Here is a 16,073-nt window from a genome sequence, read left to right on the forward strand (position 1 = left end):
GCTGTCTTGAGAGAACATGGTGAAGTTTTATCTTTTGGGGACATCATAGTTTAATTCAACTAATATTTGGCTTTTTCCAATACACAGATCTGTGCTATGCACCATTGGGAACAGAAAAATTAATAAGCTGTTCAGTCTGAGGTTTTTCAGAGTTTACAAAGATATGTTTCAAAAGTATAAATTTAATATCTGAAATAAAATTAAAAGAGCAGTTCTGTGGCTGGGTAGGGAACACTACTCCATAATTTTAAGTTCAAAGTTCATCTTACACAAGGCACCAATTATTTTGCTCTTAAGAACGTGAAACATCCAGCTAATTAAAAGATTAAATCAACACTAAGTTCCCACAATAAAACTCTGGCTTAATAATAAGTAGATTATAATATATAAAAACTTAACGTACATTATTAGGCTTCAAGTGTGGGAAATGATTTTTTTTTCTGGGTCTGTTGCTTCTGGTGGACGCCTTAAACATTTTATAGTAATAAGAAAGAAGGCCTAGACATTTTTTTTTTTTTTTTTTTTTTTTTTTACATTTCTTGACAACTGAAATAATGGAGACTCAGAATTATAAACATTCTTAAGGGTTGGGGTCTATGAAGTTTGCAGCAATATGAACCTTGTACCGTGGTCAGACTCATCTATGGTGTTTTGGGGTCACTCATGCTCTTGTAAGTAAGACCTCCTTCATCTCTAAAGGTGTGTTCAATAAACTCATTGTTTCTCTGTGCATATATCTCCGTCAGGATATATGCATATTACAGGCTCCTCAGACAAAGCATTCCCCCCAAACTTCATGTTGTCATATGTACTTAGCACTGTGGATTGCTGTCAACGAGTCAAACCTCTATTGCCTTGCTCTGGTATCAGCTCTGGCCCATGACATTTGACCTCCAAGGGCAACCCTGAGGATCATCACCTTTACTTCTCTTTTCTCTTATTTCCTTCTGTTCTTGGAAGGCAGGCGTATTGATCTCCCCGTAAGTGCTTAATAGTAAGTAGGATATGCCAAGTCCTTTCTAAGCCTTTCTGTGTTAAGTTTATTTAATCTTCACCTCAGTAATTTTGTTACTCCTGTCATTTAAATGGTTGAGAGAAGAAGGGACCAGAAAGAAGTTAAGTACCATGCCCTATCTCACATGCACAGTGATGCAGCTGTGCTTATGCATAGCTGGGACATGGCATTAGCACACACCTGCTAGTAAACGCCTGACACGCAGTGAGGCCGAATGAGTTAAAATAGTTCTCTCCTCCAATTTATTTTTAAAATGCTGCAGTAGAGTTATCTTTTTCAACTGCTTCCTTACCTCTAATCAACATTTCCTTGGGCCAGCTTTAAATTCTGCATCTAAAGTGGCATCTTGGGGGTTTTGCCACACTCCCAATAGTGTTTACCAGTCTTTTGAAAGGCACCAACTCAACTACAATACTTATAGATACACTTTACACATTCACATCTTTTAATATTTTTAAATGTCTCTTTCTCTTTCTCCATGTATTTACACACACACACAGACACACACACACACACACACAGACACACACACACACACAGACACAGACACACACACAGACACACACACACACACACACAGACACACACACACACACACACACACACACACACACACACACACACACACACACACACACACACACAACTAAAAGAACCTATATTTTCCCTGAAGAGTTTTGTTTTATGGTTTCTTAAAAAAAAATTCCAGTCTGTAATTTTAGGAGCCTTTATACCGGCTTTTGAGAAAAACTATTACTTTTATTTACTTACAAATAGTGGCAATTAAGAGGCTGGATAGGCTTAGCAGATATGGGCACTGGCATGTTTTGCAGAGGCCCTGGGTTCAATTCCCAGCACACACACTGTGGCTCACAACCATCTATAACTTCAGGTTCAGGGGATCAGATGTCCTCTTTTGGCCATCACAGGCACTGTATGCAAATGGTGTACAGACATACATGCTGGCAAAACACTACACAAAATAACATAAAAATAGGTGAACAAAATAGTGGAAAGTAAAAAACAAAACGAAACAAAACTCCTCCTATTCTCTTATGATAACATCTGCATTTCATTTTTAACTTCTTCTTTGGTGCCTGGTGAAGTTTCTAAGCAATTCTGAAAGCTTTTCTGTGCTCATGAAGGTTATAGTTCACATAACTTTGGTTAGTCACAATATGAAATCTCCCAGGAAGATGAAGTTTACTACCAGCAATATGCAGTTACATAAAACCTATCCTCTTTAAAGCTGTGGTGGCACAGTGAAATCTAAGTGTAGCCACTCTTGAAGAAAGCCATCAAAGGGGACCTCTCATCTAAACCCCTTTATTTTTTTGGCAAAAGGTGGCTGGAGTATACTTTTCACTGGAGAACTGAAGGCTCTCTCAGTTTACAGTTCTGACTAGAGCAGGCCACTGGCTCCTCGTGTCAATGGAGATGAAGAAAAGCAATGTAGCAAACTAGTTATCATTGAATTTACTATTTGATTTTTGAAACGAAACTCAAATCATAATTAGGAATTTTGATTTGAAAAGACGTGTAAGCTAAGCTAAGCTGTTGGCATTCTGCTCACTAATATCCTCAGAGCCCACAGTGCAGCAGAAAATGAACTCAGATGCAAACCAAGTATTTTTTTGCATTGTAATAGCAGTGCCATGTTAAGGAGGTGAATAAAGAAATGCCTTTAAGTGTTTACACACAGCAATGGTAGATTTGCATTATGAGCACATGGGTGCAGGGCAGGGGTGTTTGTGACCTACACTGACCTCCAGCTATTTGGCTTATGGACCACAAAGGTGAAACAGCTATAGCAGGGTAGATCTGAACTCTTAACTCTGCTTTATTCTCCTTGATCCCTTCATTCTGACCAGCAAATTGAATTCATGCAGGAAGCTCTCGAATTCGCTGTGGTAGCAGAATGGAGGATGGAGGATTGCCTCTCCATCTGCTCTCTACTGTACGTCGCTCGGCTTGTTCCACAGGCAGCACAGCTCAACAGTTGCCTTTGGGTTCACAGTCAAGGTCAGATAGTGAAACTTTTCTGCTCTCTACTTGAGCTGCCAAGCACAGAGGAAAGTTTAAGAGTCAGAAGACCGCTGCCACACAGGACAGTTTCTCAGAATCAAATAGCAGATTGAAGCTTTGAAAAAAATTTTTTTATTACTAATGTGAAATCAGTTTCTGGACAGTGGAAAGAAAATATAGATGAGTTCCAATATTGGCAGTTGGGACGTGACCCCCTGAGACTTTTTGAATACTAATCAATGAGTGAGTATATGCAGTCACTCTCTCTTAAATATACTGAGCTGAAATATAAAAGTGTTAAATGAATGAGCATTAAATTTAAATGATGGAGAAGAAAGATGTGCCCAAGGCACTTGCCCTGAGTAGGGAGGGAAGTTTGTCACAGGTCATCGAACCAGAACAGAAGTTTAGAGATTATCAAGGGAAAGAAAAGACCTCAAAAAAAAAAAAAAAAAAAAAATCACAGTGACCAGAAAGATCACTAACTATGTCTAACTCTAAAATGCCTACATGCTGTAACTGTTTTAAATATCACTGACAGGTTCCGGAAATGACAATCAAGAAAGATGGGTGTGCACTTGTATTTGCACAGTGCTTTACAGAGTTGACTTTATGATAGCCCTCTCTCACTGTACTTGGATTTTACACAGTTAGTTCTCAGGATGGTACCAAGGAGCAAGAAATCACTTAATGCCAAGGCATCTTCTTCTTCTTTTAATTGTTATTATTACTTCCCCACCCCAGTTATGCTTCAAAATAGGGTTGTGAAATAGTGGGTATATGGAAAGGAAGGGATAACATAGTACTTTGATGGCAGCAGATTCTGACTGCTGGGGTCCTAGCAGTGTGAGACTGTGGGCTGAGAACCCTGACTTCTCTGAGCTTGGCTGACTTGTGTATAAAACAACAACAACAACAAAACAACAACAACAACAATCAATCAATCAATAATTCCTATGCATCTGTGTTCTTGTACACATCAGTCTTAGTCTGTTCTCAGTTGCTATAATAGAATGCCTGAATCTTGGTAGTTTATAAGGACAAGAAGTTTAGTAGGCTTATAATCCTGGGGGATGGGAAAACAAAAACAAACAAAAAGACTGCTTGAGCTTCTGCCTGGTTCTGGTGAAGACCCTGTGATGCTTCAACTTGCAGCTAAGAGTGGAAAGGCAAGTAGTTGCAGATGGAAGAGGGACAACAGGGACAGCCATTTCATAAGAACCTATGTTTGTGATTGCTAACTCACTTTCCCGTGAGCTGCATTAATTCCCTTGTGAGGTTAGAGTTGCCACAATCCAAACCATTACTAGAGATACCATTCCATTGGCAAACTTTGGCATGAGTTCCGGTAGGGACAGACCACAGCAGGGTCCAATGAAGAAACACACTTGAGGTGCTGGGCAGAGAGTTTGGGCCAAAGTGATGCTCAGAAAATGCCAGCTCTGGCTTCATTTTCATCTGACATTGCTGCTATTTGAAGGAACAAGATGCTGAATGAGGCTCTGAATTGAACTAGAGCTTGCAGACTTCCTCTTTAGCTTATGCTTTCTCTGAAAGTGACACTAACACAGGTTTGAGAGATACTGGTATCATAAAGTATTGGTAAAATATTGCTTGGTGTTGACTAAATTTGGACCATATAATTATAGGAACAAATAATTGCTCATCCCTAATTTTAAAGGTGTATATGGCTGAGGGCATTTATTTTTATGAGTTGTTAAAGCATTGCTGTCTAATTACCAGGAGAAGAATGGCTTCTAGAATTGGGTAGACATTAATTTTAAAGACTCAAGAGACAGCTCTATCAGGATCATTAAGGTCTCAAATGGAACCGAAAATTTCATGATATTAAAATACTCAGCCATCGGGCACGGTGGCGCATGCCTTTAATCCCAGTAGAGGCAGGTGGATCTCTGTGAGTTTGAGGCCAGCCTGGTCTACAAAGCAAGTCCGGGACAGCCAAGGCTACACAGAGAAACCCCATCTCAAAAAAACAAAACAAAACAAAGAAAGAAACTACCCAGCTAGTCAGTTACTGGAAACTTTGCCCCCTCTCTCCACCAAGAAAACTGTCATTAATGTCCCAAAAGGTAACAGAAAATACTTGTAAAAGTACACAGCACACTAAATCCCACAGATGCAGACCTCCTGGCATGCTACAAAAGGAACCGTACTTCAGATACTTTAATAGTTATCTCTTGTGGAGTTGTGTGGAGGAAGCCGCTAAGGAGCATCCCTGAAGATCAGGTGGACAAGATTTGCCATGGGCTGTGCAAAATGACGTGCGGAGGTTTTGTAGAAAGGGAGGCCAAGTTCTGAGATGAACAAAACAAAACCACCCAAACCCCACAGCATTCATCTTTGACTAGCGAACGCCTCCACCTTCAAAAACCCGGCCTCTGTCTATGGCTATGCATCTCTTGTGGCATGACACGATCTCAAATGGATGCCGGCTACCGACAAGAAAATGCTAGGTTCCGTAAAGCTGGCCCAAGGGGGTATGGGGATTCCTAGGAAGGAAGACTAGAAAAGCTTTCTTCCCCATTTTCTATTAATTTTACATTAGCCAGATATCATACAGGTGGATGCAGAACACAGTCAAACATTCTCCCTTTACCTGCTAACGGAAAACGCAATTCACTTTGTGTTTTCTGGGTCATGAGTGCCATTTCCATGCTCTTGGTTGTCAAAGCTCTATAAAGTTTGGACTTCTGACTTTTGCCCTTTTCGTGTCTACAGGCAATTACCTGGGAAGAGCAGGCAGCTCCCCCTCTGCACTGAGTGCTAACACCCGCTTTGCCTTGAAGGTGGGTTCAGACACCTTCAGGCTCTGCTGAACCTCAAAGCCTGGCTTGGCCCCAGTGTTTTATTTTTCTGTAATACTTTATGGATCTCACTTTACCACCGTGCTTGATGCTTTTGCTCTAATGACTGACAGTTACATCCTCTAGGGCTGTAGGTCTGAAAATCCACAACAATGTCAGAATCATTAGTACTTAATTAAAAGCCAACTAAATCAGAATCTCCAGAGAGGTGAGACCCGGGCAAGGTGTCTTTAAGAAAGTAGCAGTTCTTAAACTTTTAATCTGCAAACTGCTCACCCTGGGGGAATCTCCTTGAACTACACATTTGGATTCAGTGAGTATTGGGTAAGGCAGTGGTTCTCAACCCATGGGCCATGACCCCTTTGGGGACCAAATGACCCTTTCACGAGGGTTGCAGCATTAGGAAGGTTGAAAACTATACCTTTCCAAGAAGGTAACTTTGCTGAAGTGCCTCAAATCCCTGCCTCCTGCGTCCCACATCAACAGTCTTGTTTGTATCTTTTTTTTTTTTTTTACATTTTTATTAATTTATTCATATTACATATTGATTGTTAGCATCTTGTTTGTATCTTAAGCTCACAAACTGTTATAGCACCTGGGACCGTTCTTTCATATCCTGCTAGCTTATCTGCCACTATGACTTTAGGTTTTCCCATAAATGCATTCCGGCTCTGCCTTGTTCTTGGATCTATGTTACTCTCACCAGGGACAGAACACAGTGGAAGGCTGTGGGCAAGAGGACAAAGGCCACTGCTGTTTCCTCACTTCCCAGTACGGCTCTTACGGTCCCCTTCATTTCTTCCCCAGCCAGCCTTGGTCTCTTTCCTAGCTGGCTCTTGTGACCTTATATGACCCCTACCCCTTCACTCTCTGCTTTCCGCCTCACGTTTTCATCCCTCCTCTAGTGTCTCTACTTTGACTCGCTTTGAACCGACCAACACAAATACAAGCAGAGCTGTAGACGGCAGAATATTTTCCCTCAACTTTAAGCACCGTGCGTTCGTTCTGCCTCAGTCAGTTTGCTTGTGTCGAAGCAGTCAGAATGCTTCGGTGTCTTTCTATGGGCAGATGGGAGCCATTTCTTCAGTTTTAGGCAAAACCATGCTAGGCTCTGAGGAGTTACTGTTTGCAGCACTGGCCACACTATTAAAGGTCACATTGCAGCCTCTGTGTAGATTCCCACGCCAGCCTGACTACAGCCCATGGCTCCCAGAGTGTGCACAGAGGCTGTACACTCCAGGGAACAAAGCCCAGGAGACATGGTAGAAGTCAAGGCCTTACAGCCAACCCCTGACCTCTGCCCAGCAATTTGCCATTACTAGCTCAAGGCAGTTCACAGATTTTACAGAAGGTGGCACCATATTCCTTTTGATGATGTCATACTCAGTGCTGGGATTCCCCTGAATGGCCAAAAAGAGAGGCACCTGCAGTACACACTTCCGGGCAGGAAGGGCAGCTGTGGGGTGGGGTCCAATCTGTTTGAGGAAGTGTTCAAAGCCAAGTAAGTGACTGTGATTAGGAATGACACAAAAAGACTAGCTTTTGTTAATTTACAGGTATCGTCCCTTCCAAGGGCTACTGAGCTCTTAGCAGAGAATTTTGTTGTTTTAGTCTATTTACTACATGAGACTAAGGCCAGCTTGAGAAATAGCCTTGTGACACCAGGGCCCTTGGAACCTCTGCCCTAGCCTAGTGTTTTTTTTCCTCTGCAGTTCCAGACTGTTAGTCTGAAATAGCCTCATCAGTTGTATTTTCTTCCCAGTTAGTTGAAGTTAAAGTTTACCCACATGTGTTGTCACAGTGAAGGCCCATCCTCTTTCTCCTCTTCTTTCGCTTTTCTTTCTTTTGGAGATTTTATTGGGGGATGGGGGCAGGATTGAACCTGGGGCCTTGACATGTTAGGCAAGCATTTTTACCAGTGAGCTATCCCCCCAGCTTTGCCCTTGCTTTTTCTAAAATATATTCTTGTTTTCTTCTACTTTTAATTAGAATAAAGAAAACCATTTGTCTGTTGGTATCACATTACTGCAGAGATAAATTTGGGAAACTGCCATCTCAGCAGTTTGAGAACTCTCACATCCCCTGAGTGGCACTGGCACGGGGAGGACAGCTTCACTTCTTGCTTTTGATAGTTTTTCTCTGCAGCTAACATTCCCTTGTGTCGTGTGTTATGAATTCAAGGAGGAGGTGGGGTGACAGGAAAGGGCAGAAGACCCTAAAGGGTGAGGGAATTGCCAACAGACCATCGAGCTCCAATGAGTGCGGGCAAAGCCGTGGCTGTGAAGGGATTCCACAGCTCTCAGCCACCCAGATTGGTTAATCGCCTTATTTTGCTTCTGCAATGTTATAAAACCCAACACTCTCATTTACTTCATTATACGTAGACTTAGTGGCGCATGGACAATGGGTTCTCTGCACAATTTTAGAAACTTTAAGCACATACTGCGCATTGGACAATGGTGCCTGTCTTGCTGGTGCACTCCCCTACAACTCCGTCAGGAGGAGGAGGGGGCTGCCTGCATTTTCCTTGTGAAGAAACGAAAGCCAGGAAGGTTCATTACCCAGTTGGGGACCTGTACATCCATAGCACACAACTTTCCCCGATGGCTATTTTCTCTATCGTGATTATAAGCGTAAAACTGATTCTCATGGACTTTCACCCATTGCTGCTGATACTATCCTGGACTTCAAGAATCTGTGGTATTACTGAAATAAAATGGTGTGACAATTTGGGAAGAAAAAAAGCGGGGGAGGGGATTTCAATCATTTTGACAAAGTGCTTTCTAAAGCTTAATCTTCTATGGTAATAATGCTATTTGCATTGTAGAAGTGCTTTAAAGATTAAAAAAAAACCCTCTATTACTCTATTAACACAGTGGCATCAAGATGCACAAAAGAAGTAAAGTACAAGCATGCTCAGTGGTCCCACCAGGTGTGAGTTGCAAAGCAAGTTGGTGACAGGATCCTTGGGGCATCAGTGCTACTGTTCACTGGTTCTCTGGATATTTCTGCTCTTACTTTATTCCACATTAATAATTCACTGCACTGGAACATTGCCTGGCTACCTCAACCCAAGCCGCCTTCATTTATAGTAGTAAATACTTAAGGAGAATATTTGCACAGAGTTATTTGAGGATATTTGATCACAGAGGAATCTGCAAAATTTATGCTATTTGCGTGATATCCTGATGAACGGTATTTTAAAATAAATCATAAGCAAAGGCTATGATTTATCTATATTTATCACTATTTTTTATGTTCATTCTCAGCTTAAGAGATCTGTGACCATTATTTTTCTTATCCACACCATCTAATGAAATGAATCTATAAGCTATAAACTGGCGTTGTGGCTTGTCTTTTCATTTTTTCCCCAGGTCAACTTTTCTTCAGCAAGAGAGCTGATGGCACAAGCAGCTGACACATGTCATGACAATTGGCGGATGCTGCCTCTCCGAGAGAGAGAACTTCTCACTCTACTTTCTAGTCCATAAAATGGTCAGATGTTATCTTGAAATAGCACCTTTGTCTAATGTGAATCTTTCATCAACCTTGCTGCAGTTAAATCCTAAGAATTTAAAATGCCTGGTTCTTGGCAGTTATCTAGGATGAGACAAACCACCAGCACGGGTAGCAGTAGTAACTGCTACATCTGACCTCCAGGGCTGAGTTTGGCCAAGAAAAGGCACCATTTGTTTTGAGAGCCAAGAGTGCCGGGAGAAGCAGGAGTAAAGCAATGGTTAATGGGACTCAGAACGTTTGCTTTCAAAATGAGAAAAAGGACTTGCTCTCCTCACAGCACAATCGTTCTATTTCTATTTTTAATAGACCCTACTTTACAGACTAGCTGGACCCCATTTTTCCAGCTAAAGGGAAAAAAATTAAAGGATTTATGATAATCCTCCGTGGATGGTTGTGGGCGGTTCGTTTTTCACCGGAGCATTCTCTCTCCGTTGCACTGCAAACATTTGTCAGCTTCTTGCTATACTTTCATCTCGCAGCTACTCAAGCAAGGAGAGAAAAAAAAAAAGTCTTCCCAGATAAGCAACAATTCATACTGTACTGGGGAATACTTCACACACCCTCCCTGTCTATTTCTTAGCAGTAACTTCTTCAGGCTTTTAAGCCCAGACTGTCAAAACACCCAAAGGAATCCTACCTTGCCCACGTACTGATAATCGGATCCCGTGTACTCCTCCAAGAGGAAGAACTGGTTCCACATCCAGCTCCGTTTCGAACGCCTCAGTTCGTTCCCTCCGTGTGCAGAGAGCTCCAGGGCCCTCCTCTTTGCTGGGAAGCCGCTAGTCCTTTTAGATAACGGGCTTGAGAAAGTTGGGTAGGGCTGGCCGACCCAAAAGAGCAGCAAGAAGTACCGGTAAGTTCTCATGCTGGCGGCAAAGGCGGGCAGCCGAGGCTCTGGGTGCCGAGTTCTCCTTTCCTTAATGCACCTCTTTTCAGGGCACTGGATCCACGCTCATTCCTTCTCTCTTCCCTAGTGTTCTCTGCTTGGCGTTCAGAGGGTATCTAGAAGGAAGAGCAACACGTCAAGCAGTTTTAGAGACGCTCAAAATCAGTAGTGGAGCGAATAGGCAAGGGAAAGAGCACAGGAAATTGAATAGCAAAATAACAACAACAACAACAAAAGTTGGCTATCAATTTTGGAATGAGGGAAACAGCCTTTTAGGTACACAGAACGGGACATGCAGAATGGGAGGCACATGCTCAGCAGGGATGCTCTTTGTTTTTTTTTGTTTTTTTTTGTTTTTGTTTTTGTTTTCACATCTCTTGCAAATCCGACTTGAAGTAATAGCTCTGCTCCAGTTCAACATGCCACGATGGACCATTTCCCTTCTCCTTTGCTTTGGACTATATGGGCTGAGATCTGGTTAGAAGAAACGAGTTTGTCTCTCTGATTCCACTTGCATACTTAGCTCCACCAACAAGTCCAAGGCAAAGAATACCACACACAATCTAAATTCAATTGACCGTGGATTGTTCTGAAATTTCACTGGAATGTACTGAGCACCTGTGATGTGCCAGGCATGAGGCGAGGCAGAGCTTATTCTGCAGAGTCTTGGCTGAGGAGATGTGCTATGATGGATCAGCTGGGTCAAGTAAGGTTGGAAAACCCCGTATACCTTCTCTTCAAAATGCAGATTTGCAGAGGAAAATTTCAGAAGTGATTATTATTTTTTTTTTGCAGTGGTGATAGTAGGCTTGTGTTTAATCTAAATCTGCAAATTTCATCACCTTCCCACCCCACCTGTGGGACCTATTTACACTATGAAATATATAGAATTTATATTTAAGAACCTTACAATGTACTTTACATTGACAAATTGTCATGCAGTATTTCAGCTCACTGAGAAACTGGCTCTAGAAATTCAGTTGTCTCCAATGTCACTCAAGATCCCTTGTCTGGGACTAGGCTGCGACGGGGAGGAAAGAGACCAGAAAAGCAATTCAAGAACAAAAACACTGAGTCCTAGAGAATAGCAAAAAGGAAAAGCTCACCCTTTGAGAGGAAGCTCAATTGGGGATTTCACCCAAATGCTGCAAGTTCCTGGTTTGATTACACTTTGTTCTCTATCTGCTGTTTCTCCCTGTCAGATATTTTCTATTTACCATGTTACTTCTGTTACTTAGGCAACACCCTCTTTAGAAACCAAAAGGACGCCTACAGCAGGCTTTCCTCCAGATCATACAGAATAATCTTGTAAGAGTTAAATAAACAATATTCCAATTATCTTAGGAAATCTCTGGATTGTATCTAAATTTCGCTTGTGTTGTCAACAATCAGATTGGTCAAATAGTCTCTCTAATGTTCACAAATGCATTAAGAATATCTCAGTATCACAGTGAGGATGACTGTGTGATTTTCAGAAAAGTCAGCTCTTAAATAATGTGAGTAATTATGCTTTATGGCAAGTATTAATCTTCAGGAGCACAACCCATTACTTAAAAAGAAATGCCGTGTACAGACTTTTGGCAAAGATGGCCAGTTAGATTCAATGGCTTATGCAATGAAATCCATACATGCCATATTGCCTTCCTACTCTTTCCTCCTGCCTCAGACTCCAAAGAGCGCTGGCATTACAGTCCTGCTCCACCACATCTGAATACAACGAATCTAAGAACAACACAGTTATCATGGCATTTGAGTGTTTTCTTTAATGATGCACCCATAAGTACAACAGCTTTGTGTTGCGAGCAACATGGTAATTGGATGGGAGCATCCTCTTTATTAAACCATACAGATCAAGATACCTAAGGGTAATTTGTACTTTTGTTTCTCTGTCTCATAAAACACTGATCCACCTGAACCCTATTAGTCGATCACACAAACGTGTAAGTAACAAGGATTTTAACTTTTGTTGTTGTTGGTTTTCGGCCCAGCAGTGAGTAATTATAGACACTTAACATGGCACTGAAAGCATTCTATTGGGAGGGAGGGGAAATGTATCATATTCAGCATTTCCAAGCCTTTATCTATTATTATGCATCTTCCTGGCAGCAGGCTGTGGATGCTGGATGATGTTCCACCGGTGACTGAGTTTGCACTGTGACTATTAGTCAAGTGAGAGGAGTACCAGGCCGCAGCACACCTGTCAGGCCTCAGTCTCTGTCCAGGTGTGGGCTGGGTTGTCTTTCTCTTTGTTGGTCTGAACAGTGAGGGGACTGAGAGCGCATGTGGAGAAAAGCTCTCCAGAGATACTTATTCATTTTTAGAAAGAGAGATTACATCGAGGTTGATTCAGTGAAAATTACATTTTTCTTAATTTCCCACACTCGCCATTATTTGCAAAGACAAATCCTGCAGTGAAGAATTACACGGCTGCTGCTCTGCTCTGTGTGTGCCCCATGGTGCTGGCAGGGGAGAGGGATGTAGAGGCTGGAGGTGTCAGCTTGCTGAAAAGCTGACTCCGAAAGGCCATTTTAAAGAAAAATCGATCCCTGTGGGCGTTGTATGCAAACTCTACAAGCTGTTGCCACTTGAATATTAAATATTAGTTCTTTTTTAATACCACAGATACCAAAATGTCAAGTATTTCATTTTTTTTTCTTAGTTGGTAATGAGCTTTTAAAGTGATGCAAATTTAAGCAGAGTTTCCATGCTCACTGTAACATTAGTTTTGCTGCAATCCCGTTCCTGTATCAATCTGACAGACTGAGACCTAATGAAAAACTCAATATGCGAAACAGAGTGACAGCGATCTGTTCATATTTGATGCTAGTTTTTTAGAAGGGTGCATTTCTCTGTAACTTCTATGAATTTGGAAAAACTGTCTCATTCTGTTTGACCTCAGTTTTTTTCTTTTGTTGCCGGGGTGTTTTAGCATCTGCCTCAGAGAGGGGCAGTTTGAGGAGCTAGTCCTTACAAGCAGAGAACCTAAAATGGTGCCTGCCACGTAAGAACATATTGCTAAATACTGGCTATTATTATTCTTGCCATTACCGTCTGTATAACAATCACAGAGCCAAATATAACATGGTATGGAATATAGTATGGAAAGAAAGCTGACCTACCTTGTCCCTGTCACCTCAGCTCACATGAAGGACAGGAACATATGCTAAAAGCAAAGTGCACCAGAGAAGCCACACATTTGTAGAGCCTGTGTGTTTTACTTCCTACCCGTCTCATAATGTTTTTTAAAAAATATTTTATTAATTTATTCATATTACATCTCAATTGTTATCCCATCCCTTGTATCCTCCCATTCCTCCCTCCCTCCCACTTTCCCCCTACTCCCCTCCCCTATGACTGTGACTGAGGGGTCCTCCTCCCCCTGTATATGCTCATAGGGTATCAAGTCTCTTCTTGGTAGCCTGCTATCCTTCCTCTGAGTACCACCAGGCCTCCCCATCAAGGGGACATGGTTAAAAATGGGCCACCAGAGTTTGTGTGAAAGTCAGTCTCCACTCTCTACTCAACGGTGGAGAATGTCCTGTCCATCCGCTAGATCTGGGGAGGGGTTTGAAGTTTACTGTCCGTTTTGTCCTTGGCTGGTGTCATAGTTTGAGCAGGACCCCTGGGCCCAGATCTGCCCATCATAATGTTCTTCTTGTAGGTTTCTAGGACCCTCTGGATCCTTCTATTTCCCCATTCTCCCATGCTTCTCTCACCTAGAATCCCAATAGGATGTCCTTGCCTCTGACCCACTTTCCTGGTTCGTGAAGACTTTCATGGGACATGCCCCTTGGACTAGTGTCTAGATATAAGTGAGTATATACCATTTGACTCTTCCTGCTTCTGGGTTAACTCACCCATTATGATCATTTCTAGTTCAATCCATTTGTCCACAAATTTCGGGAATTCCTTGTTTTTAAATAGCTGAGCCATCTTATAGTGTTAAAGTATAATGTTATAAAATATAACATTAAAATAAATCTTTATTCAGGAGTAAAGAATTACAGAGGCAGTGCCAACTTTGTAGTTTTGGCTTCGTACGAATGGTCCTGGTAAATAGCATGCTGACTCAATTCTCAGGTAGTGTTAGATAAGGATTTGGCATAGCTAGAATAGCATACTATTTACATTTTAGATTTTGCTTAATCCAAGATTATGAAGTGGGGGAAAACATGAACATACTCCAAACACATGCCTTTAAGGGACAATGACAGTAAGGACAGCAACCACCTCCCCAGAGTTCAAGGTGTTGAAGGTCAGGGATTTATGCAAAGGAAGTGCTGAGAATCCTCAGAACTTTGAGGAGAGTGGGAGGCTGGCCATTCCTGAGCAGCGGAGATAGGAGAGATGCATGTGGCAAGTTCTAACGGACTTGAGGCTCACACTGCACACTCCCGAAGTTAGCTAGAAGGATAAAGAGCTGAGGGTATGCACACATACTGGATTTTAAAATAGCAGGCATGGTGCTCAATCAGGCAAGAGCCAGAAAATAGATGATAGGAGGGGGAGAGCACAACAAAGTGGGGACTGTACCAGTGTGTCACCCTTACCCCTCCTTTCATTCCTGTTGGCATCAAGAGCAAATCAGTTATGTGCCTAACTGTTAGAGACGCATAAACAACTCTATAAAAAGTCAAATTGAAGCATCTAATTACAGCCTAATGGTAGTTTAGGAAAACTCTGAGTCTACTTTGGATTTTCTTTTGGGAGCAAACTTGCTTTTTCTTAAAGGCAATTGTCGTGAGCTCTGAAAGTTGGTTTGTAAAAGTGCTTAAACCAGAGAAACAGTTTGAATCTTGTAGAAGCTTTATTTTAGTGATATGCAGAAAGTAATTAAGATGTTTATGGATAGTGGAGCAAGGCCCCCCATAACTTCAGTAATTGCATAAGTGGAGATTGTATTTGCATAGAAGGCAAGCTAAACTTTAATCTTCCCAAGAATACTTAGTCAAGACCAGGGTTTACTCACACATGCCATTTAGAAAGTTGGATACATTAATTCAGGTTCTATCAATCTCCAACTTATAATGATCAATCCAGAAGCTGAGTTGATGTTTTCCATTGATTAGCCAAGCCTTTCTCTTAGACTGTTAGACTTTAATAATATAAAAATGTTTCTTTGGTTGTATAGAATGAGGAGAAGAATTACAAGGTCTTCAGGTTCCCTGGAGCACTTTGGAATCACCTTTCATTCACAAATCATTAATATGCTAATTACAAATGTCTCCATTGATTGAATTGCTTCTCTGGTGACTTATGTTTGCTAACAGTTTGAATGACTCAACTGTATTATCTGGTTTTGATGCTGATTCCATTACACTATTTACAGACAAATACTATTAGATATATTGAAAGCAAGATAATTACACTAATACTTTAAAGTTCAGCCTTGGCATACATTTGCCGTAGTGTTCTTGATTAATTCTAATCAGGCAGTGTTACCACGTTCTACCTAGTTTACAAATGAAGCCAAACGAACCTCTTGTTTTATATGTGGAGTCTTCAGTGTGATATTGAAAGCTCTGCAAGCACTCAATAAGGCAATGTTGTTAACCTCTTTCAACTACTGACCATAGTAAAAGAACTTTAAAAATTGGTGATGAACTCATTTCTTCAGATGAATGATGTTGAATACATGTATTTATATAACAGCATAATATTTTGCTTGAGGCTACCCACAGAAAACCTTGCTATAAATATCATCTATACTAAGCCATCTAAAGCATAAGCATAGCTTTTTAGCCTATGTACCATCAGTACTTTATTACTTTTTAGTACCTTTTCTTTTCCACTTTATAATTAA

General features: G+C 41.4%; 1 protein-coding gene across 2 annotated transcripts in view; it reads right to left on the reverse strand.

The window, feature by feature from the left end:
- Cdh6 (cadherin 6) overlaps nt 1-16,073 on the reverse strand; it is a 134,713-nt gene that overhangs the window by 47,285 nt on the left and 71,355 nt on the right. For both annotated transcript variants that reach the window (XM_051150980.1, XM_051150981.1), the window contains exon 2: nt 10,022-10,386. In XM_051150980.1, the coding sequence (XP_051006937.1) occupies nt 10,022-10,249 (228 nt within the window). In that variant the 5' untranslated portion in view covers nt 10,250-10,386. The remainder of the gene's footprint in view (nt 1-10,021; nt 10,387-16,073) is intronic.

Source organism: Acomys russatus, chromosome 9 (assembly GCF_903995435.1).
Source record: "Acomys russatus chromosome 9, mAcoRus1.1, whole genome shotgun sequence".
In the NCBI taxonomy this organism is placed as follows: domain Eukaryota; kingdom Metazoa; phylum Chordata; class Mammalia; order Rodentia; family Muridae; genus Acomys; species Acomys russatus.